Source organism: Chelonoidis abingdonii, chromosome 6 (assembly GCF_003597395.2).
Source record: "Chelonoidis abingdonii isolate Lonesome George chromosome 6, CheloAbing_2.0, whole genome shotgun sequence".
NCBI lineage: Eukaryota > Metazoa > Chordata > Testudines > Testudinidae > Chelonoidis > Chelonoidis abingdonii.
The window spans coordinates 28931896-28957295 of record NC_133774.1 but is presented as its reverse complement, the minus strand read 5'-3'; the positions used below and the strand labels follow the sequence as shown (position 1 = coordinate 28957295).

General features: G+C 40.4%; 1 protein-coding gene across 4 annotated transcripts in view; it reads left to right on the top strand.

Annotated features, from left to right (window-relative positions):
- The window catches only part of FYB1 (FYN binding protein 1), a 119865-nt gene extending 94945 nt beyond the window's left edge, over nucleotides 1-24920 (top strand). For all 4 annotated transcript variants that reach the window (XM_032773047.2, XM_032773048.2, XM_032773045.2 and 1 more), the window contains exons 8-19: nucleotides 358-517; nucleotides 2074-2218; nucleotides 5661-5689; nucleotides 7812-7881; nucleotides 8930-9070; nucleotides 10361-10392; nucleotides 12049-12118; nucleotides 13899-14013; nucleotides 17624-17786; nucleotides 22836-22869; nucleotides 24058-24089; nucleotides 24222-24920. In XM_032773047.2, the coding sequence (XP_032628938.1) occupies nucleotides 358-517; nucleotides 2074-2218; nucleotides 5661-5689; nucleotides 7812-7881; nucleotides 8930-9070; nucleotides 10361-10392; nucleotides 12049-12118; nucleotides 13899-14013; nucleotides 17624-17786; nucleotides 22836-22869; nucleotides 24058-24089; nucleotides 24222-24244 (1014 nt within the window). In that variant the 3' untranslated portion in view covers nucleotides 24245-24920. The remainder of the gene's footprint in view (nucleotides 1-357; nucleotides 518-2073; nucleotides 2219-5660; nucleotides 5690-7811; nucleotides 7882-8929; nucleotides 9071-10360; nucleotides 10393-12048; nucleotides 12119-13898; nucleotides 14014-17623; nucleotides 17787-22835; nucleotides 22870-24057; nucleotides 24090-24221) is intronic.
- The last annotated feature ends 480 nt before the right edge of the window (nucleotides 24921-25400 follow it).

Genomic DNA, 25400 nt, shown 5'->3' with positions numbered 1-25400 from the left:
GAGTACATGGAACTGCTCCTGTGAGTAAATAAATGTTCACCTATGTGAACAAGGGTTACATAATCTAGCCCTATGTTATTAATACATTGTATTGCCAATTAGTACCTCAACTGCTTTAATTATATGCTGTACACCTCCCCTACGCCCTTTGCTTTTTAGTTTGTTTTTAAAGTGTAAGCTGTTCGGAGCAGGGCCTGTGCCTTTGTGTGTGTTCGCAAAGTGCCTAGCTCATGTGGGTGGTACTGAAAACAAATTATTATTGTTTTGTGTTTCATCTGATTTTTTGTCAAAGCAATCAGCACATCCTCGGCATGTTTGTGTGTGTGTGTGACTTCTTTTATTGCTCTTTCTGTGCAGTTATCTGGACCCATTCAAATCCTTCATCAGGCACGAGCTCGCATGGACTACAAGGGAGGGAAGAATGAGCTGACTGTGAAACAGGGTGATAATATTGAAATCATCCGTATTACAGACAACCCTGAAGGAAAGTGGCTGGGCAGGACAACCAAAGGATATTGTACGTTCTGATTCTCCACTTTACCCCTGAATGTTTGCCCTGTCAAACACTGACTGCCTGAGTACATACAGCATTACATGGGAGAGAAATATTGGCTAGGCTGGGTCCCCAGCCAACATGGGCAAGGACATCTAGCATAAACTGCCAAAGCTCATCCTGCTGTGCTTATCTGACGTGGGGCACAGTTCGTACAGCAAACTTATGTACAATTGAGTGTCAAACTTAGAGATTCTGGGATTAGTTAAGGACAATGGGCCAGATCCTCACTGGAGCTACACCAGTTTACACCCACTGAGGAGGTGGCTCAGTGTGTTTGCCTTAGAGTCAGCACTGGAGCTTGACTCTGTGGAAGTATTTTAAGAGCAGTCAAAAAAAGAGAGAGATTAGATTAAATAAAATGTTGCATTCAAAAGACTAAAGGGCCCAAATTTCCCCTCATTTACAGTCACTGGAGTTACACAGGTGTAAGACTGGTGTAAGTAAGAGGAGTGTACGTGAGAAGAGAAGTCGCCTTTAGAACTTCCTACCAGTCTCAAGGAAAAATGGGAACATTCTAACTTTTTGTCTGAATATCGATTCCCAAAATCAGAAGTTGTTTTTGAAATCTAAAATGTATCTTTCCTTTTTCCCATCCCTACCCTTAGCCCCAGCCCCGCACACACATATGCAGCTAGGGCCAGATCGTCAGCTGGTGTAAATCAGTGAAATAAGTGGAACTATGTTCATTTACACCAACTGAGGATTTGGTCTCTAATTTACAGAGACACGGACATTAGGGTCTTGATCCAGTAAAGCATTTAAACATGGGTTTAACTTCAAGAACATTAGTAGTCTCATTGACTGTTGTGGGACTACTCGCATGTTTAAATGCTTTCCTGGATCAGGGCATAAGTGCTTTATGAGAATAGGCATGCTAATTTATACTTTAAAAGAACCTTTCATTTTTAAAATATATTGTGTTTGGGAGGTTTTATACATACAGAAAAAAAATCTCTGTAGGGGAGTTATGGTTCTTGTGCAGTTGTCACAAGCCAATTAGTTTCACTTATTTTGGCTTATCATAAACTGATTTTTATTTCAGCAAAAGCGGAAGTTGTACCAGCCTTCCCATGGGTGAAGGTTAAAGGTACAACTCAGTGTAGTTCATCAATGTTTCAACCTGAATCTTATCTGCCTACTTAAAAGTGTACAAACTGATAAGGGAGGGGAGGGCTTGAAAAGGGAATGAGAGTATCAAATGATATAAAAAATTATTCACTTGAAATAAGCAACAATGACTTTGTTTGTGATTTACTTTCCAAGTTTCCATCATTTTTTTTCCAGTTATTTAATTTTCATGTGGAATTCAGATGTAGGTTAGAGGGGAAATGCATCAGAAATTGGGCTGCTGCAGCAGGAGAGGAAGAAGGGTTTTCAATGTTCATTCCTATGTGCTTTTCTCCGTTTTGAAAGAACATATTCATGCTTATTGTCAGCCTCTATTAAAGTTCTTCCTTAGCTGTTGAGTTTTTTAATGAAAATTGTTGCTGCTTGATCATAAGCTTTCATTGTTTTAGATGGATACATTAAAACTACTGTGGTGGAGATTGACTATGATTCTTTAAAAAGAAAACAAAGACCTTCCACCAGTGCTTCCCTGAGATGTGCAGACAATGACCAAGAAGTGTATGATGATGTTGGAGAGCAGGACAGTATTAGCAGGTACGTGTGAAGCCACTCAAGGAAGTTGATTTAATCCAATTTGATAAATTAACCCAACCAACCCAAATGAGGAAAACTACAACAGAGGAACAAAGCATTTTTTAATTTGAAAAAGAATATATTCTTGCTGACACAAAACATCAGATTTTAAAATACCTGAAATTACAGTGAGCATGATTAAAAAACCAGCATATGCTGGCCTGAGGCATTTGAGTTTTACCATAATATTTCCTGTACATAGAATGGGAAATACTACAAATTCCATGGTGAAGTTCACTACCATGGCACATTAAATGCTGCTTGTTTAATGATTCCCACTGTATGAGTTGGAGGCATTGTGGGACTTCCTTCCAGGCACTCTGTAACTTTAAGTTACAGTATCTAAACCAATCCATTCAATATGCTGGTCTTAGTCAATATTTTCACCTTCAGAAGCCATCTTGGTTGTTTAATCAGGCATTCAAATAATTTCATAATTCATTTCAGCTCTAGGTTCAGAACATTAGACTGTCAATACAATCAAAACAATACTTGGTGACATAAAACTTTCTGTCAGATCTCCCACAAAGAGTTGAGATGTATGAAAGAAGACAAAATCCTATTTCATTTAGCTAATTACATTCTCTGAGAAGAAAATGACTTTGAACTGCAAACTCTGGATTAATCCTGTAAATTCTTTTTCAGTAGTTACACTGCCTTTGTTTAGGCAGAACTTCCACTAACTTCACAAGTGCTTCAGGATTTGGCCCAGAGAGATGCATGCTAGGCTGTGAGCAGAGTGGCTGTTCTCTATGTACCACAATTTATGACACCACTCAACTTTTTGGAAATATAAAACAGACTTTTGTAGCAAATGAAAAACAGCTAATCATATAAGAAAAATGTAACTGGCCTAAAAAGAAGTAGTGAGAGAAGTAAGAATGAAAGAGGGAATCCAGCATCTACAAGCATTGATGCATAATGGAGTATGATAACAGTGTAAGTGTAGAAAATACTAGCAGAACTCCATAGAAAGCAATTGGATGAAATGCAGGACTCCCACAAAACGGATCACAGAACAAACAACACAGTTCTCTCCTTCTCTCTTAAAGTCGCATGCTGACCTTTCTAGTCCACAGGTACAAAAGACTCTAAAAACAAAGGGAGCATTGCAGCTGCACAGGTGTAGTCCGCACCCCCCTGCATTCCCTCAGCCCATGAGCTTTGGGCTCTCTATGTCTCTTTACACGAATATGGAGGGATGTTTGGAGGCATGACTGGGATAGACTTTGGGAGGGATCAGTGGCTAATATAGTTAACCTCCCAGCCTCAACAAATGCCATATCCAGGCTATGGAGGATTTCCCTTGTGGAGGAGAATCCTCCAGTGCCATGCAGCCATCCTATAGTATCTAGGATACTCCCCATCTCTTGACATACAGGTGTGGCTGGGATAAAGAGGAAGTGGCTGGGTTTTCCTCAGCTGCCAAAACATCCCCTGGGTGCTCTGGACACAAAATAACTGCTGTCAGGATAGTATTTTCTCCCTATTTTAAGAGGGGGCCAAATGAGCAACTGGTGCTTCCCTGGAGTTGGGAGCAGAAAGGTTGATTACAGCTACCTTCCTCTGCTGCACATTGGATTACGCCAAGCACAGTTTAGCCATACCAGCGAATCAAGCTACACTCACTAGTCCAGGTCAGAGTGAGTCAATTCCAACATTAGGTACCTCACTGCAAAAGTATTTTTAGACCTCTCCTTTTCATGATGGACATTACAATCATTCATCTCAATTCAAGGAATTTAGATGTGCAGTGTTTTCAACAGCCAATCAGAATGGATGCATAGTTATTTATTACACTGGATTATTTAGAAAATATTAGACTATATATATGGGTTTAAATATGGTTCCTTATACTTTTGTGTAATACTAATAACAGTAAAAGGCTGTACAGTGGATAAAGGGCTGGAACTTGCTTTTAGAGTCCTGTAATTCATTGAACCCTTCAAGCTATATTCTGGCATTTTTATCTCTCTAGTGATTTATAGTCTTGTATTCAGTTCACGAGCTTGAATTATCCTGCATATATCAAAATATCTGACACATGCACCAACATGTTTTGAGACCAACATAAGATCCCCGTAATAAAAAACTCATTGACGAAAACTTATTGTAACTGGTAATGTGTCATTGGTAACGACTCCAATGTTTAATAAAAGCCTAAAACTGCCGAAGTTCATGATATATTGAAATTTGATGGCATGAGGCATTTTAAAGAAAACATTTTATGTATGTTTTTGATTTGAAAGTAAGAATGCTTAAGTTGCTATAACCCTGCTATTGGTTGCATTGAATCACAGTTAGAAAAACGGGCTCATACCAATTTATATAGCACTTGGAATACTCCAGGAACATGACATTTAGAAAATTAAGGCATCACTTGATCAGACCTAGTTAAGGTGTATTGTCATAATTTCATTTATTTACCTTTATGTCTTATGAAAATGGCATGATCAAGGATGGAATCTTATCTATATATACATTGGACTAAAGTTTTGGGGTCAAGTTATGCCACCCTTACTTACAATAAGAAAGACATTAATTGATTAATAGTCTCACTGATGTCAACGGGAAAATAAAGTACATCTAAAATTAAATATAGTGATGAGTGCCATAGAAATACCTACAAATATAAATAAATAGTAGCACTTCTTTCTGAAATCAAATGAAAATGATGCTTTGTTGGAAATAGCTAACAATGTTTTAAAGATCAAGGAGCAAATTTTCTGCTCAAGTAAATTGGAACAGCTCTATTGTCTTCAGTGAACCTACACTAGTTTATATACACAGAGAATTTGGGTCCTAACTTTTTTTCCAAGATCGAGTCCTCTTTTTGTTTTTACATTAAACAGAGGACTATAGATAATTGTCCCATATTTCTTCTGGAATGCTACTTTATAATAGTCTTGGGTGCCTCTTTGGAACTATTCCAGAGGAAGGGGGTAGGGACAGCAATTGATGGAGTAAAATACTAGGTTAACAGAAAATATTTGACATATTCAAATCATTTACGGTTCATCTCTCTTCATATAAGAGCCTATTCATTCGTGAATGGGATGAGGAGCTCTCTTGTGCATTAGTGAGAGAGAAACCAATTTCTGATTCTGGGTGCCTAATGGGCACTCATATATCATAGTGATGAGTATGGTGAAGAAAGACAAAGAGAGAGAAAGAACTGGTACATTTGGGTATTTAGAAGGTCAGTATTGAGGCACGCAAAATGGACATTTACTTTCCTGAGTGCCCATCTGAGCATCTAGATGTAAGATCTGGTTGTAGTATTTGGAAAGATCCATGTCTATTAAAGTATACTACATTTAGAGTATATGTCAAGAAAAAGTGTGGGTGTTTGTTGTTTTCTTTTTACAATGAATGAAAAGTTCTTTAACTTTTGTTCTTCCAGCCAAAGTGGTGGTCGAAGTGGAACTGGAGGTGAGTTTTATTTTTGTTACATCTATATTTGTGTGTGTGTGTGTGTGTGTGTGTGTTTTATTTAGTGCTTACCTACAGATGCAGACCTTTGTGGTTTCCAGATAATGGGATAATTACAAGTATGCAAATATTATTTAGCAAGTGGTAAACTATGAGGTACAATGGTTTAATGCAGTTGCCTTTCACCGTGGAAACTTGGATGAATCAGAAGTTTCAACTCTGGATACAGTGAATCTGAAGTATGATCATGATCACTGTCCTGGGGCCTGTTTTGTTCAACATCTTTATTAATGATCTGGATGATGGGATTAATTGTTCCCTCAGCAAGTTCGCAGATGACACTAAACTAGCGGGAGAGGTAGATACACTGAAGGGTAGGGATAGGGTCCAGAGTGACCTAGACAAATTGGAGGATTGGGCCAAAAGAAATCTGATGAGGTTCAACAAGGACAAGTGCAGAGTCCTACACTTAGGAAAAAAGAATCCCGTGCACCGCTACAGGCTGGGGACTGACTGGCTAAGCAGCAGTTCTGCAGAAAAGGATCTGGGGATTACAGTAGACCAGAAGCTGGATATGAGTCAGCAGTGTGCCCTTGTTGCCAAGAAGGCCAACGGCATATTGGGCTGTATTAATAAGAGCATTGCCAGCAGATCAAGGGAAGTAATTATTCCCCTCTATTCAACACTGGTAAGGCCACACCTGGAGTATTGCGTCCAGTTTTGGTCCCCGCGCCCCTACTACAGAAGGGATGTGGACAAATTGGAGAGATTCCAGCGAAGGGCAACGAAAATGATTATGAGGCTGGGGCATATGACTTACAAGGAGAAGCTGAGGGAACTGGGATTATTTAATCTGCAGAAGAGTGAGGTGGGAATTTCATAGCAGCCTTCAACTACCTGAAGGGAGGTCCAAAGAGAATGGAGCTAGACTGTTCTCAGTGGTGGCAGACGACAGAACAAGAAGCAATGGTCTCAAGTTGCAGTGGGGGAAGTTTAGGTTGGATATTAGGAAACACTATTTCATTACGAGGGTGGTGAAGCACTGGAATGGGTTACCTCGGGAGCTGGTAGAATCTCCATCCTTAGAGGTTTTTAAGGCCCAGCTTGAGAAAGCCTTGGCTGGGATGATTTAGTTGGTGTTGGTCCTGCTTTGAGCAGAGGATTGGACTAGATGACCTCCCAAGGTCTCTTCCAACCCTGATATTCTATGTTTCTCTGAGATTGAGCATGATTGCAGACGCTAGTCTACACCATCAAAACATCATCTAAAATGGCAAAATTTCAGTGTGACTGAGAGGTTCTGCTCAAAAGAAACCAAACACTGAAATGGCTAGGTATACTGGCAGTCAAAATGATGGTTCACTGGCAGAGCTAAGGGCGAAGTCTGGTTCCAGTCATATTTTATAGGTCTAGACTCTGATCATCCTCTCAGCTTAGCTGAAGGTACTTGTCAGGAAAGGAAATTGTCATCCCTCGCCCCTGCCACTGCCCAGCAACGCAGAAGGAAGATCCCACCCAACTAAGTATTGTTCTCAGGTGACAGTCTGAGCAGAGAGGCCAGATACTGATGGGACAGGGAGACTGAACTACCTTTCATTCCATCAGGTGGTGCCCATAGATCACAATTGAGGCATGGTGTGGGCCAATATATGGAAGCTTCATTGCTACTGCCTCTGATTCATATCTTCTGTACATGAATAGAGGATGTCAGTCTTTAACAATGTTGGTCTGGTACCTTTATGTTCATCTGGCACCTTTCACCTGTACTAAAGTCACACACAAAAATAAAATTAAAAAGTTACAAACCCTGTTACTGAGTTGGTCAAAAGCATAATAGCTCTCCAGTTTTCATCAATTACTTATTTGTTTTCAATGTTCAACTTGTTATTATTGGCATTATTTTATTTACATACTATGGGCCAGTCTCAGGTTGATATAAATCAGAAGAGCTTCATTGACAAAAGGAGCTCTGCTAATTTACACCAGCTGAGGACCTAGCCCAGTACGTTTAACATTACAAATGCCTCAGAAATGTAGCAGCCTATAGCAAACCACTGGTTAATATCCCACTGTAACAGAATCGGAGTATTCATGGATTATTTCACTTTTTGATCTATTAAAGTGACATTCCCACCTCCTGTCCCCGATGAAGAAATTTATGATGGAATTGATGATGAAGATGTTAATGCTAGGTAAGTGTTTATATCATTTATGATCATTACCCATTTGAACTCAGTCACATAGCTTTTTATTTTAACATTTTAAATTTGGGATAATAATTAAGTATTTGGCTAGCTCTTCAGTTGGTGTAAACATGAATGGTTCTACTGACTTCAAAAAGACACACAGAACTTGAATGCCACCAAACTATTCCAGCAGTGAACAGATTCGGGAACCAGAAGGCATGATCTGAAGATAAGAACTGAATTCTATGGTACTTCTGGAAAGATTTTTTTTAAACAATAGGATAATTAATGTGTGGACTGGATTGAAAAAGGCAGCAAAAGAAGCTGCATCCAAAACCCAACTGGACAGAATAATCCTTAGAGGAAAGGGAAGAAAGGTACAGATGCTAGCTTGCTAAATGTACATGCAAACATTAAATGTGAATGACCTAAAAGAGCTGGATCATTTTCTTGCAGTCCAGGATGTTACTCATTATAAATGCCTAAAACGGGATACTCCTTCCACCTTCCTTCTCCTATACATTACACTGCACTGTTGGGAAGGCTTCCAGTGCAATGCAGAGTTGTACTTAACGCTTTCTACTTTGCTGTAAGTACACTGCAGTATGTCCGATCTTGTGTGTTTGTGCTGTATAGGCCTCAGTCTGCAGCCAACGCCACTCAAGCATACCTTTGCAACTGCAGTGAGCCATTTACAGGACTGGGGCCTTAGACCCTGATCCTACAGCATATGCCTAACTATACTCATATGTGTAGTCTTATTGAGCTGCATAAGACTATGCAAGAGTTGGGCATGTGGTTATGTATTTCCAGGATCCGGGCTGTAGTTAGCCACTTGTTTTTGTATGGCTGTTGTTCTAATAACATTTTTAATTCTATATTTATTAAGTACTAACATGTTAGAAAATAAGTTAATAGGTGTCTATTCTCACTTCATGGCATGCCCCTAGTTCTCAGTAACGAGAATTACGTGCATCAACCAAGAGCTGAAAATGGCCTTTTTGAGAGAGAATGTCCCATTCTGCATTGTGATAATTGCATGCATACTCCAAAGGTCTATATCACAGGATGAAGATAAGAATGACTCCCGGTCCTGGGGACTTTTGAAGATGTTAAAGGGAAAAGATGACAAAAAGAAAAGTGTACGAGAGAAAACAACCAAAGTCAATGAGACAGAAGATAATGGAGGTTCCTTGTAAGAGTCTGCCATGAAAACATAGTGCACTACAACTAATGCTAACATCGTGTTGATCATGTGCTACTAACATGTTCTCATAGCAACTTAATCAGTCACGAATCAAACTGCACACAGATAAACAGATTTTGAAATAATATTGCTCTCCATTGCCTACTGCAGCATGTCCTTTTCTATGCTATGCTATCTTTATTAATGACAGAATGTGTGAAGCGCATACATTTGACTTCAGATTCAAAGAGAACAGATGTCCCAATCAGGCACAGCATGTACACACATTCATATGTTCTTCTCTATTCAGTAAAACATTGATTTCAGTGGGACTTCAGCATGTACTTAAAGTGAAGCATGTACTTAAGTCCTTTGATGAATAGGGATGGACTGCTGAACTGGGTCCAAAATGCTTACTAATTGATTTATGCAAGTTTATAACATGAAATCATCCTATAAAATGGTCTTAGAATTGTCTAGAGGACATATTTTCAGTTGTATAATATAAGCATTCTGTATTAACAAAATGTTTTTATTTACCCAAAGAACTCAATCACTAAATTAAAATATTATTTTTGCTGTGAAAAACAGAGGGCTTTATTCATCAGAACATCCCAGCTACTTTGTGCCTGTCTGGTGACATGACTTTATTATAAACTCACCAGAAGTTACTTTTATTTGCATCACCAGCATGGCACTAACCAGCTGTTGTATGCTGGTGAATCTGGCCCTGTGAGCCCAAAATATGTATAATATGCAAAACAGAAGAATGGCAAAGATTGTCTCCTCCTCTTACTGGATCCTCCTCCTATTCAAAACAACCTCTCTAATTCTCACAAGCAGATCTCCATAATTTCTGATTCCAAATACTCAATGAAGCCACAAATCACATGCTCTCTGTCTAAAAGAAGACTATGAAATATGGAGAAACTTCTAAAAAAATCACAGCAGGACCCCTTTATTTGGTCCAATCCTGCTCCCATTGGCTTTGTCAACAATTACAGTTTCTGGGTTATCTTCCATAGTGATCATAAGACTGGTGCATCTCCTCCAGTGTTACCAGCGATGGAGAAATAGAGTAGAAATAGAGTAGACCAGTTCTGAACACCAGTTCTGAACATGTTTACCTGATACACTGGTAAAAACCACATGCCCATTTCTAATGTTTGCGGAGTGGCACAAATTTAACAATAGGTAATGTGCAGCACCAGTGTTGTGAATTGGCTATCAGGGGTTTAAATTAGGAGAAAGTCTGTTCATTTGATTATAATTATTTAATGAAGATTGCATTTTTTTCAGCATGAATCCTCCAATAAAGATGTTTGGGAAAGGTAAGCAATAACCCATGTAATTTTTCACTGTTTTATTTTTATATTAATTCTTGCAGCATAATGTAGTTAACACCAACATTGCTGCATATATTGTTCTGAATTATGCTGTTCACAAAAAAATGATCAAAAATAAGAATCAGGATTTCCCATTGATTAAATTTTGAAATACCTTAGCTCACCTACAAATATAATGTTGGGTCTGTAAAAGGCAGTGCACCTTTAATAAAGTGTCATGATTTTTTGCTTATGAATCATAGAATCATTGAAGTGTAGGACTAGAAAGGACCTTGAGAGGTCAGTTAGTCCAGTCCCCTGCACTCAAGGCAGGACTAAGTATTACCTAGACCATCCCTGACAGGTGTTTGTCTAACCTGCTCTTAAAATTCTCCACTGATGCAGATTCTGCATCCTCCCTAGGCAATTTATTCCAGTGCTTTTTGTAATGTCCTACCTGAACTGCCCTTGCTGCCAGGGCCAGCTCCAGGGTTTTTGCTGCCCCAAGCGGCGGGGGGGGGGGAGAGGGAAAGCCGTGATCGCGATTGGCAGCACTTTGGTGGCAGCTCCACCGCGCCGCTTTCTTCTTTGGCGGCACTTTGGCAGCAGATCCTTCCCTCCAAGAGGAACCTGCTGCCGAAATACTGCTGAAGAGCTGGACGTGCTGCCCCTTCCCCTTGGCTGCTCCAGGTACCTGCTTGCTGCGCTGGTGCCTGGAGCCAGCCCTGCTTGCTGCAATTTAAGCCCATTGCTTCTTGTCCTATCTTCAGAGGTTAAAGAGAAAATTTTTTCTCTTCTACATGTCTTATTTCATTCATCATATAGTATAAACAGTTGTTGTTAGAAAGAAATATTGAATGCATGGTTTTAAAAATGTGCAATTATACAGAAGTGAACTTTTTTTTTTTTTAAATAATGCACTCTCTTGTTAAGGCCACAAACACTGGTAAATATCAACCCAGCTATGGAATATTAAGCAAATTCTTAAGATTCTTGCTGCTGCTGCCTAGAACCAAAACTTAAGCCTACATTTCCTGTAATCGCTTTTTTTAGGCACTGACTGACTTGATGTGTTGATCAACAACTAATGCCTTTCTGCAAATGATAGGGCCAGCTTCAAAGTATAATTTTGGGGCGTGATTCTCATTTATGATATGGCCTCCTCCCACAGCTCTAGCAGTGTAAAGTATAAACTAGTCAGAAAGATAATGTAAATTTGATTCATGTCCAGTAAAAGGCATCTTTATATTACCAGAGTGGTGTAAAATGGCCTTAGTGTGAATGAAAATTGAGCCCAAAATGCATACTTTGAGGCAGCACAGTGGGAAGTGACCTAATTAAATTGACGATTAAAGGCCACTACATTAACCAACATGTGCTAAAACTTGTTTAATCTTAAAAAGATTAAAATATCAGTGAATACCTGTTGTTTATTATCAATAGTATTATTCTGAAAAGATTGGCTGATTTTAGTGTAAATTGGTCCTGCATGGTGAGGCAATCCACAATGAAAAGTTGCCTGTTAACTATAAAATATATGGATACACTTCATGCTGCAATTTATTGTCCTCTTTAACATACATTTTGTTACAGCGTGGGACTGTATGCACTACGCAAGGACTGCATACTAATCTTTCATTGTTTTGAATTCTGCTGTTTCAGACGCAGGAGACAATGATGTTTATGATGATGTAGAATCATCCGAATTCCCTCCTCCACCAATAGAAATTGGGTAAGTGAAAATAAAAGCTATACTTGTGGGAAAAGATTATATATGTTGTGACACATTTTCAAGGTATTTGCTATGGCAAATTGTTACATTACTCAGCTTGTGTATCTTGTTTGCTGTTGCCAAATAGTGTAGTTTTCATTGCCTGGGCGTAGAGTAAATAGGCTTTGCAACATGCCCTGAATTTCAACAAATTCAGGCTCTGTTGGCCCAAAGGGAGAAATGAATTCCAGAGTCAAGGACTTCCTGCTGTAACTGCTCTGCCGTTAGTCTTTCTGTTTAAACCTAGGGACTGACACCTTGAGCGCTATGGTTGATCTCAGCTGCTCCAGTATCATGTGACGAGAGAAGGCAATCATAGAATCATAGACTATCAGGGTTGGAAGGAACCTCAGGAGGTCATCTAGTCCAACTCCCTGCTCAAAGCAGGACCAACCCCAACTAAATCGTCCCAGCCAGGGCTTTGTCAAGCTGGGCCTTAAAAACCTCTAAGGTTACATCTCTAATGTATTGAGGACCCAAGCCACTTAGAGACTTACCATATGCATTACATTAATACCTGGTTTTGTACCTAGAGATGACCTGGCAGTCAGGGCAGAGATGTATTATACTAATATTATGTATTTTGATGTATTATACACCTGAATCAAAGATGTATTATGCTGCTTGCTGAGAGGACCAGTAACTAAACAGGGTGTCATACTCTGCCCTTGCTGACTTTTCATCAGAGTCTTCAGTATAGTCCCAGTAGAAAGCACCTCAGTAACCCAGTCTGGAGGTGACAAAAACACAGAACACTAACAACATGCACATAAAAAGGAAGGATCTGACCCACCATTTCCAGGCTATTTCAACAGCCTCCCTGTGTGAAATGTTCTGTAGTTTCCAACCCTAAAAAGATTGGAAAGACAGGAGGTGGAGTCAAAGCTCAGCTTTCCAGAAGTGGAGGGATGGAGGGTGGCAAAGGAATTCAGTTTCTGCCACAGACAGTCTGACAGCATTACAAACATGGAAGTAACAATGGCACTCTAAGTGGACCTTGTGTATATGTGTGTGGTGCAGAGTCCCTGGAATAGTGAGGCCATGTGTGGTCAGGGCCGGCTCTACCATTTTTGCAAAATAATAATAATAATAATAATAATAATAATAAGCAGCTGCTTGGACTGCTGCCCAAACTGTGAAGCAGAAAAAACAACCAAAAAAAAACAACACACCTGGACTGTGCTGCCCCAAGAATGGACAGAATGCCACCCCTTAGACTGTGCCACCCCAGGCATGTGCTTCCTCCGCTGGTGCCTGGAGCCAGCCCTGTGTGTGGTCACATAGGCTTAAGGCTGCTACACTGTGAGAGGCTAAGACTGTCCAGGCAGCCCCACAGTGGAATAGTCATCTAGATTACTCAGCCTGTTGCACACCAAGCATACATGTTCCCCAGAAAACCATATCCTGCATAAGGTTCTAAAATAGTGTGTCATTTAACTAATCTGTAGTACAAAGGTAAGAGGTATCTTTTGAATAGTTTCCTTATTTTGTGTGGGTAGTAGATAAATAAGTCAGAACTCACATACACCTAATAAACATAGAAAAGAAAATATTCCTACTTTTTTATGCCTTTGAAAATCCAACTGTTAGTGTATAATGATTATCCATATTAGCACAGTAGGTGTAAATGAAATTGATCAAAGACAAATGAAGTGTAAATGCACATTTACTGAAGTGTCTGAAAGTGTATCACATCCTATCACGTTATTAATTGTGTTTTGTCTCTAATCTGGTGTTTTAGATCATCATTAATTATGAAATCTCTGAGCCTCGGAAGGGGTAAATCAGATGAGAAAGACACACGAAAGCTTAAAAAGATGGAAAAAGAGGAGAAAGAGTTCAGAAAAAAGTTTAAAGTAAGTCTTATTAGAATACAATCTAAAAATGAAAATGCTTGCATAGTTTATTCTCTAATTTTTAAATTATCCCTTGATTTCTTCTGCCACTGAAAGGTACAGTACTCATTTTTGGAGATCACATGATCATCTTAAATGGAATAATATTCACTGTACTTCACTCAATATTTTTAACATAGCTTTAAAAATTCCAATAATCAGCATTGATTTCTCTCCCTAAATGTTGATCTTGCAAAGCTTTACAGAAGAAATCCCATCAATTTCAATGGGATTACTACAGCAAGCAAGTATATTCTGCATGAACAAAGGTTTTCAAGGACAAGGCTTATCTCAGTTAAGTCAATACTTGATTAACAATGAAATAAAAGGAAATAAAATCAAAGCAGTTTTGAGTGGCACGTAGACATAGAGTCAGTGAGTGCTTGTAATAATTGACAATTTACATCTTCAGAGTGCTGAGCAAAGTTAGATAGTTGATCCTCACAAGCACCTTTTGAAGTAGCAAAATATTACTATATCCACTTCTATAGATGATGGAACTGACCCAGAGGTCCTGAGATCCTCAGTTTTCCTGAATTAATCAGGGGTTATGGGTGCTCAGCATCCTAGAAATCGTAAGTGACTTGTCCAAATCAGTGTAAAAACTCAGATTAGAGCTCAGGAGATTCTGTAGCCAACTTTTCAGTCAGGGAATTGATCTGCTTCAAACTTTGGCTTTCATCCATCTGACACCCTTTTTGGTAAAATTAAATTAAACTGAAGACGTTATATTAACATAAAAATATATATATCTTTTAGTTGTATGTTCCTGTGGCAACTCTAGTTCTTTCAAATGACAGTTTAGGAACAAAGGTTAGTGCAATGATGTAGACTTGTTTATATTCAGACCCACTGGATAAAGGCAGCAATTTTCAGTGTTGCTTAGACCTGTCCTGATGCCATTTGAAACCAGTGGCAAACTTAGGCCAAAGCTCAGCATCTTAGAAGTATAGTAATTTGTACAATATTAATTTACATTGTGAGGGTTTCTGCCTTATGTCTGACACTACCACAGTAGGCACGAATTAGTAATAACAGTACAATTCACACAGACTCGTCACTTATTATATCATTTTAATTAAAGGATTTTTTTTTTGCTTTGTGGTACACAGAACATTAAACAACTGCTGCAATTAATAACTGAAATAGGATGTAGGCATTAAAAGAGAGCTAGATATATTCATGGAGGTTAAGTCCATTAATGGCTATTAGCCAGGATGGGTAAGGAATGGTGTCCCTAGACTCTGTTTGTCAGAGGGTGGAGATGGATGGCAGGAGAGAGATCACTTGATCATTACCTGTTAGGTTCACTCCCTCGGGGACACCTGGCATTGGCCACTGTCAGTAGACTGGATACTGGGCTGGATGGACCTTTGGTCTGACCCAGTATGGCCATTCTTATCTCAAAAACTATATGATGCAGGTATGCTGCAAAGTAATAAAGATCGTTCCTCTTACACAATAAAAGCACAAGAATGGCTATACTGGGTCAGACCAATGGTCCATCTAGCCCTGAATCCTGTCTTCCGACAGCATCCAGTGCCAGATGTTTCAGAAGGAATGAATAGAACAGGCAGTTACCGAATGATCCATCCCCTGTTGTCCAGTCCCAGCTTCTGGCAGTCAAAACTTTAGGGACACCCAGAGCATAGAGTTGCCTCACTGACCATCTTGGCTAATAGCCATTGATGGGCCTATCCTCCACGAATTTATCTGATTCTTTTTTGATCCCATTCTTACTTTTGGCCTTCCTATCTTTTAACCAGTTACTGATCCATGAGAGGACTTTCCCTCTTATCATGTCTGCTTAAAAGCCTTTGGTGAGGGACCTTGTGAAAGGCTTTCTGAAAGTCCAAGTACACTGTATCCACTGGATCACCCTTGTCTACATGTTTGTTGATCCATCAAAGAATTCTACAGATTGATGAGGCACAATTTTCCTTTACAAAAGCCATTTTGACTCTTCAACATATTGTGTTCATCTCTGTGTCTGATAATTCTGTCCTTTAGTATAATTTCAACCAATTTGCCTGGTACTGAAGTTAGATTTTCTGGCCTGTAATTGCCCGGATTGCCTCTGGAGCCTTTAAAAAAAAAATCAGCATTACATGAGCTATAAACCATAGAATAATGTTTGCCAGTATTTTACACACTTGGGACATGGATACAAACTGAATAAAATTGGCGCTTTTGTTGACAGTCTCAACACAGTGGCCAAGGACTGAACGATCTGTGCTCTGATTTTTAGAGTGATTCATCCAGCTCAGAGCTAGAGCATATTGGAAAACAGTGTGGGAAGTCTGCATTGCCACTGCCTGTGCTGTACCTGTTTCTTTGATGAAAGATGATTTCACTCTCCACCTGTGTCAGTTCAGCAACCTTTGCTAACACAAAAATTTCCCTACAAAAATTTAGAAATCAGTACAATTATTCAAAGACAGCTGAATAATTGTGTGAAAGGAGTAGCCTATTGGGAAAGAAGTGATTTTATTAGGTACACCTCATGTCAATAAGAGTTTGTCATTTGTGATTTTTTGACTGACTTGGATAAAATATACATCATCCCATTCATTCACACCAAGGGCTGACTTTCAAACACTTTGATATGCAGTGCATTCTCTATTTGTATCAGCAAATTGGTACTTGCATATGCAAATAGCTTTGCAGATAACATCAATTTGCTATCCCATACCCATAGAGACATGCAAGACAAAATCAAATGATCCAGGCCTACGCACAATTAGTGGGATTAAAAATCAGCACCAAGAAATCTAAAACCATGAGAATTAAGCCACAAGAAAAAGCACCAATAACCTTTTCTGGGACTGACATAAAAAAATCCAATATTTCACATATTTTGGCAGCATTGTAAATGTCACAGGTAGGACAGACATTCAAGCCAGAATATCAAAAGACAGACATGCCTTTGTAATGCTAAAGTTGATCTGGAGAAACATACATTTTGCCCTCTAGATTAAATTTCAAATATTTAACATCATTGTCAAGTCAATATTAATATATGGCACTGAAACTTGAAGACTTATTAAGACCTTACTACCTAACTCTAAGTTTTCATAAACAGCTGCCTTAGACAAATCCTCAATATCAGATGACCAGTAAAAAAACACAAATGAAGAATTCTGGAGGACAAAACAGAAACCGATAAGACAGGAAATTATGGAACAAAAATGGAGATTTCTAGAACATACGTGGAGGAAATACCTGAATAATATAACAAGATAGACATAGGACTGGAACAGAGCCAGGGCAACAAAACAGGAGGGAGACCAAGAATAACATAGAAACACACAACAGAAGCAGAACCAAAAGCCATCAAAATAATATGGCAGCAGGAGATCAGCAAAGATGGAAAGCCCTATGTTCTGCATGGAATAAAGAGGCGTAAGAGATGTGCAGTCAGAAATATAGATACCAGAACAGCGCACACAATTACTTGCCTAAGTTTCTGAAAAACAAACCATAAGTGTTAAGAGACTATAACACAATGTATAAGAGACTATAAAGCTTGTGTAATGTTTGCCTCTTGCATCTCTTTATTTTGTTTTTGCAGTTTGAAGGTGAAATTAGAGTTCTTTATTCCACAACAATTATCGCAGATCTGCCATCTAAAAAATGGGGAGCAAAAGACTTACAAGTGAAACCAGGGGAGTCAGTTGAAGTTATGCAAATCATAGATGATGCCAAGGTCCTGTGTAGGAATGAAGAAGGAAAATGTAAGTTATGTAACACATGGTACAACATGACACATATTGTTGAACAAACTGGCAAGCAGAGAATAATAATTTACTGCATAACATCACTCATGAAACTAAAAGAACCACAACCTTGTTATGATCAAGCATTGACTGATGATTGCTTTTTCTGTTTGCTTTAGGGCTGACAGCATATAGATTATTTGTTGTTATTATTTTGTTATTACTTACACAAATGCATGATAAGAGACTTCTGTGAATTTGCCCCAGCAGCCAGGAGCTGCCCAGGAGGGAAGCTCATAGCTCCCAACTACCACAGGTGGCAGGGGGACCCGTAGCTCCTGGTTGCCATGGGCAGCAGGGACCCCTGAGCTCCAGGCTGCTGCAGATGGCAGGGCCGCAGTTCTGATTGGAGCTCCGAGTCGCCACAGACAGCGGGGGTATCCCAGAGCTCCCGGCTGCTGCGGGCAGCGGGGAGACCCCAGACCTCCAAGCCACCGCAGGTGGTGGGGGACCCTGGAGCTCTGAGCCCCCACAGGCAGTGGGAACCCCTAGAGTTCAGAGTGGGCCCCCGCAGCTGCCCAGCTTCTCCAGGCAATGTGGGGACCTTACATCTAAGCTCCTCATTTTGTCATGGATATTTTTAGTAAAAGTCACAGACAAATCATGGGCTTCCATGAATTTTTCTTTATTGCCCGTGACCTGTCCATGATTTTTACTAAAAATATCCATGACAAAATCTTACCCTTAAATATAGTTAATATTGACAAGAATTCTAAAGCAATAAAGTTGGCATTTCTCACAATAAAAATAAAATTATTACAAATATACTACAGTAAAACATCTGTGAAATCCATGGTAGCAAAACTCAGCAGTTAAGGACTTTTCTTGTCACTTTTTCTCTTTGTACATGTAACCCTTCTGCCCCTCTGAATTGGCAGCAACAAGGGCCAGGTTCAGTATCCAGGAATTCCGTTTTAATAACACAATACATAACCGGCTCAAGCCTCCACCCAGTGACCTGGGACACTTATATACCACCACCCCCGGGCGCCTCTAGGAGGCAATACCTCCCCTCTCACAAGCATGGAGTCTGAGTGTAGCAAAATCCTTTTAATAAAGGAGGGAAACAATGCAGCATCCCATTGGAGAAACACCACAAATAGGATTATAACACAAACCATAAGCAAAAACCCACCTCCAAGTACGTTTGATAATGTCCTTTCCCCCTTAGGGTCTTTAGTTCAATCACTCCAAAGTCCAACAACCTGGAAGTCTCTGGTCAGTGCCACCCCAGAGTTCAAAACATTATCTGCAGAGTTTTACCCCCCGCCCAACCCTGGGTGGAAATGGGGGGGGGGAAGCCCACACAGGGTGTTAAGGGGGCCAGGGCCAACTGCTCCGCCTCTCCGTGGAATTCTGCTGCAGCCTTCACCACAACCAGCTCCACTACACAGCTGTGCCGCTCCTCCAGCCGACCCGTGAGCCACTCCAGCTGTCCCTGCAAAACGCTCCACTCCGCTCACTGTTCCATTGGCTGCTGCAAACTGCTCCGCTCTGCCAGCCGCTTAGCGATAGGTTTTCAGGCTCCCCCACTAGTTAACACAGCACTCATTGATCTCAGTTCAGCTCTTTTAGTGATTTCAGCTCTTAATAGGGGAGCCCTGGTGCTGGTGCACCATTGGTCCAACATGAAATCAGCTCAGCAGTCTCTAGATGGACTCCTAATGGAATCAAAATTAGCTCTACTCTTTAACAGTGGAGAGAAGAGGATGTGCAATTGGTGTTCCAGGCCCTCAAAAGGGGCCCATACCATCAGGTACACATACCAGTCCTCAACCTCTCTCAATTCACTGGGTTTTGGAACCCATGTCCCTTGGCTAGCAAGAACTACTTAATTGAGGTTGAGTCATTTCTGTCATAAAGCAGTCTCGTAGTTCCATATTCGCATAATTAGGGTGACAGCACTTTTTTTTCCCTCCTGCCCCAATAACAAAGAAATTGGGGATCCCAGAGCTGTCAAAATAACCATCCCAGGCTGCTGTGGGCTATACTAGGTGGGGTGGGTGTGCCAATGCAAATATCTGAAATTCCTTTCCACACTCCCTGAAATTCACCACCAGATGTCAGGGTAGAGCTCATCCTGACTCTGCTTACATACATGATTTTCCCCATTTAATTTTTTACTTGTTCAAATGCTACTGTACCTATATACACCTCTACCCCAATATAACATGACTCGATATAACATGGGTTCGCATACAATGAGGTAAAGCTTTGACATGCTGCTCTGAGCAGCGTGTTAAGGGTGCCGGGCCAGGTCGGGGCTGAGGGGTTCGATAAGGGACAGAGGGTCTTGGGGGCAGTCAGGAGCTCCACCCCAGGGTCTGGGGGGGCAGGAGCTGTGGGAGGGCACTTTTGGGGGCCCTGCAGTCCCAGAGTGGCTCAGGGGATTAGCGGGGGGCTGGGAGCAGCCTGCTTTGCTTCCCTCACTACAGCCCCAGCCATGTGGCTCAGGTGAGGGAGCTTGGGGGAAGGGATCCCCCCACACTCACCAGCAGCGGCGGAAGCTGAGCAGCCTGGCCCCAGCCCTCTCCACTCCGCCAGCTCCCAGCCGCGGCACTCCGCTTCCCACTGCAGGCAAGTACGGGGGAGGGAGGGGGCGTCCTTTCCCCAACCTCCCCGTATTCACCTGCGGTGGGAAGCGGAGCACCACAGCTGGGAGGTGGCAGAATGGAGCAGGCTGGGGCCACGTCGCTCCGCTTCCCGCCGCTGGTGAGTGTGGAGGGCAACCTTTTCCCAACCTCCCTACACTCATCGGTGGCTGAAAGCGGAGCAGCCCAGCCCCAGCCAGCTCCACTCCACCAGCTCCCAGCTGTGGCACTCCACTTCCCGCCGCAGGTGAGTGCTGCAGGACCTTTCCCCAGCCACCCCCCAGTGACACGGCTGGGGCCAAGGCAAGGAAAGCGGAACGGGCTGAGGCCCCGTCACTCCACTTCCTGCCACAGGTGAGTGTGTGTGGGGGGGGGCATCCTTTCCCCAACCTCCCTGTACTCACTGACGGTGGGAAGCGGAGTGCAGTGGCTGGGAGCAGGCAGAGTGGAGCGGACTGGGGCCAGGCTGCTTCACTTCCTGCCACTGCTGGCGAGTGCCTGTCAGGGGGCGGAGGGAGATAGGGGTCGGAGCAGTCAGGGGACAGGGGGTTTAGGTAGGGGGTGGGGTCCTGAGGGTGATTAGGGATGGTGGTCTCTGGAGGGGGCGGTCAGGGAACAAGGAACAGGAGGGGCAAAGCAAGTTTGATATAACACGGTCTCACCTATAATGCGGTGAGATTTTTTGTCTCCCGAGGACCACATTATATCAGGGTAGAGGTGTACTTACTTATATACTACCTACCTACACACCTACATAGATCAACACATATTCTCATCTTGGTGCACAAGAAGTGACAATTATAGGGACAGATACTTCTCTCAGTTATCTGGTATAAATGTAGAATAACCACACTGAAGTTATTAGAAGAATTCTGTGGATCAAATTTTCATTAACACTGCTCTCTGGGCTAGATTCAAAGTCCATGGCAGACTTTCCATTCACTTCAGTAGACTTTGTTTCAAATTGGCAGCCTAAAGGGACCTTAAAGTGTTTGTAAATGTAATTTAAGGTCCCATTATACTGCTACAGTGTTGTAAAGAGCCCTTGGTGCAAATAAGAATCCATTTTTACCAGATAAACAAGAGCAGAGTTTTACCCACAGGCACCTACATTCACATATCACATAAAATACACAAAAGGAAACAAAGTAGTTTTAAAACCTGTCACGTTTTGATACATAGCTTTTGGGCCACATTTTCCCACAAAGAAAGAAATGCAGTATAGGCGGGAGCAATGTCAAACAGACTCAGAGAACAGAGATCTGCAGGAAATCCTAGCTCCTACATCATGAGTCCAGCCTCCAGCAATAGCAGAACAACCATTTACTGGGTGCTATGGGTTGCATTGCTACATCTGAGTACAGTATTGCACCCTGTGACTTCAAGTGGGGGAAAAGTTGCAGGAGCCCATGAATTATTTGAGAAAGAGCAATCCTGCTCTCTTGCGAATGTGCCTAATAAAGAAAGGAAGATTAAAAAGCAGAAATGAGACAGACAGAATGGTTTTTAAATGGAATATTTCTCAAAGTTCTCCATGAGATGTCAGCAGATTGTTGGGCCAGTCCTGCAAAATGTTAGACTTGGTCTACACTACAGAGTTGGTCAACGCAAGGCAGCTTACATCGACTCAATTATGTCAGGTTCTACACTACAATGCTGCTTACGCTGAAGTTAGTGGCCCGCTACACCAACATAATAACTCCACCTCCATGAGAGGTGTAGTGCTTATGTCAATGTAGTCAGGGAGACACGGTGTCCATGTAGACACTGCATTACTAACCTCGGTTGTTGGCTTTCAGTTGAAGTGGGTCTGACAGCCCGAGCTGTTGGCCGGGCCTTGGATGAGTCCCGTGCTTGACTGACAGCTTGGGCTGTCAGTGCTGGGACAGCAGAGGGGATGGTTATAAGCCTGCTATCAGTGGCAGGTGGGGGTGGGAGAGATGTTAAAACTTATGCAATCTCACATTGTTTCACACATCTGCTAAATAACCAAGAAATTAAAATAAGAAATAAAATCAGATCCTGTACATCTTGAATTCCCCTCTGTTCCCCATACCACTAGGTGTCTGAGCAATGGAAATTCATTACGACATGAAAAATTACAGCTTATGTGCCTGTACGGTGCATAGCACAATGGATCCCTGATCTCTGATTGTGACCTCTAGGTGCCATCATAATATTACTGCTACTACTGCTACTTCTCATTACAATAATTAATGATGAATTAATCACTTTAAATTGATTTCAGGATCATGTGTGTAAATTCTCCACAATTACAACCTCTTCCTTTTTACTGTACCATGGGTATATAGGGTACATTTCTATTTTATATATTAAAAAATGCCCTTCTCTGGGGAACTCAAGAAATATAACGTAAATTGACATTGAAATTAAATATATATATATAATTTTACAGATGGCTATGTCCTGAGATCCAGTTTAGTGGAGAAGTAAGTACTAAATGATCTTCTGGAAACTTGTCATAACATATTCAGTTTTGCTGTTAACTACTCATTGTGCAACTAAAAGTGAAAATAAAATATTGTATTGTATGAGTTTATTGCTAGATTGGTTATGAAGCTTATCCTTCCCACATTTGTATTTGAAATTATCTACGGAACCTCTCCAGTATTATTGACAGAGCATTGAAAAATTACACAAAACACGTCTTAATCCATCATTTAAATATTATAATCATTATTTAACTGCACATTAATTAAAATGATGGCAATTTCAAATGTTTAAATATATTAGACCAATTTCTCCTCTAGTTTTCTTCTGTGTAATTCCACAGGGGCTGCACAGGTGTAACCCAAAGCAGAATTTGGCTCAGTATTTCTGCTTCAAATACACAGTTTGTTGCACTGGGATCAGCACGTAGGGCCTCATCCAAAGCCCATAAAAATAAATGGGAGTCTTTCCATTGACTTCAGTGGGGTTTGGATCAGGCCCTTAAACACCAAATTAGATGACAGATTTTGGTCTCAACCCTGCACACCCTTATACATGCACTTAACTTTAAACATGTGAGTTGTCCCGTTAAAGCCAATGGGACTATTCAATTACATAAATAAGTGCATAAGTAAATAACTTGGTTTGAAAATATACTCTTTGGAGGGTATGTACTATTTGTAGATGGAGATTAGCTAATGTGTTGTCTAACATTTACTTTCTCCAGTCCCATTATTATATTGCTGAACATCTTCTAAGAAAGATTAAGTGTATGATGATGCCTTCTACTACTGTTTTCATTTATGGGTTAAAAAAATAAATAAAAATCAATGACCATTTCATTTTAAATGAACATTTTATAAAAGTAGTCCCCAAAATGATGATTTTTAGTTATCATTTTTTCTTACATGATTGCGTTTGAAAAAAGCCATTTTCTAAAAATGTTATCCATGTCTATTCTTCAGTTCCTTGAGCATGTTGCCATCTACACCTATCCTGATTTCAGAATGATCCTTCCAAATAAAGAAATATCTGAAGTCTATGTATAAATAAATATGTCCTTAACCATGTTTAATTACTTGATATGGGTCTAGACCATGATACGTGATTTTGTATCTACTTGCAAATGAGAATATATACTACATGAGTTTAAGCTAAAATATATTTTTCTCTTTCTAAATTCACAGTGATGGAGATATCTACGATGATATTGCTGATGGTATGTTGCACATTTCAAACAACAGAGTAATTGTGACGTGTAATGTAGCTGAAATGAATCACTTTTTTAAATCTATGCTAGTAGTAAATTATTATGCAATACTAATATTTTTGCATTTTCTTTCCCATTCAGGTTGCATCTATGATAATGATTAATCTTGAATATTGGTAAAGTGTGAGTTTCATTGGGGGTAATATCTCCTCTGGATTTCCAATTGGCATAAAACATCACCAAAGCTAATTAGTCACAATTTATGGCTATCATCAGTGATTACCCTTCCACATGTACTAGGTTTTGGTTAACCTGTGTCAAACGTTAGATCTTTTGGATTTATTGCTTTAGATGGTACTTTCTCTTTGTCAGGTATCAGCACAACTGCAATTTGGGTAATCTGAACTGAAATTAAAGTTTTCATCAAATGTATCCTTTCTGCCTCTGCCACAGTCCACATAAAAACAATTCATCAGGCAACTTCACCCAGAGATGCCAATTCACTGCTACGAAGGATATGTGGGCAAGTAGGCCCTGATGGCATGGACTGCTCTCTTTGTGGAGGACAGCATCACGAAAAAAAATGTAACCACCAATGGTAGTCACCGTTGTGAAAGCAGGAAATAGAAGTGGGTGGCAAAGAAGCCAATATATCCTTGACCCAATAGCCCAATTTTAATAGTCAGGGTTCATGTGATAAACATGGCCATGTGCCTCCACTGCTAAAGTTTTATACTGTACCAGTAATAGACTGTAGTTCTCTAAAATGATCATTAAATGTTTTGTGTGTTATTTTTGAATACCTAACAATTACACAATAATAAACATAACGTATCAGGGTTTTTTTAATGTGTCTTATGTACAACACTTCTGAGATACTAGCCATGGAAGGCTCTCCTTAACTATATAGCACATCACTGTTATTCAGCAGATTTTCAGGATGTTTATCCTAAGGTTTTACTCTCTGTTTAGTTTAAAGGGAAATTGCCAAGTCATTATTGTAGTTTAGCCATGAAAATCTACGTCTTATAATTGTATAATCTGATGGGGAATAGCCTCTCCATTTAATATAGATACATAGTATGAAATTGCAACATTTTGATGCTGAGATTTTTCTTTTAAATATTGCTTTCTTACACTAGAGTCAGCTAAATGAAGGAGCACAACTTACTAACAAAACCTATTTCTAAAACTGCCAGCTTCGTTGATGATGCTATTATACAAATAAGCAAGTCTTTATAGTAAAATAAGTATGTAATAATGATTAGTATTACTTTGCACTAATTAGTATCAGGATCCATTGAAAATACAATAATATTA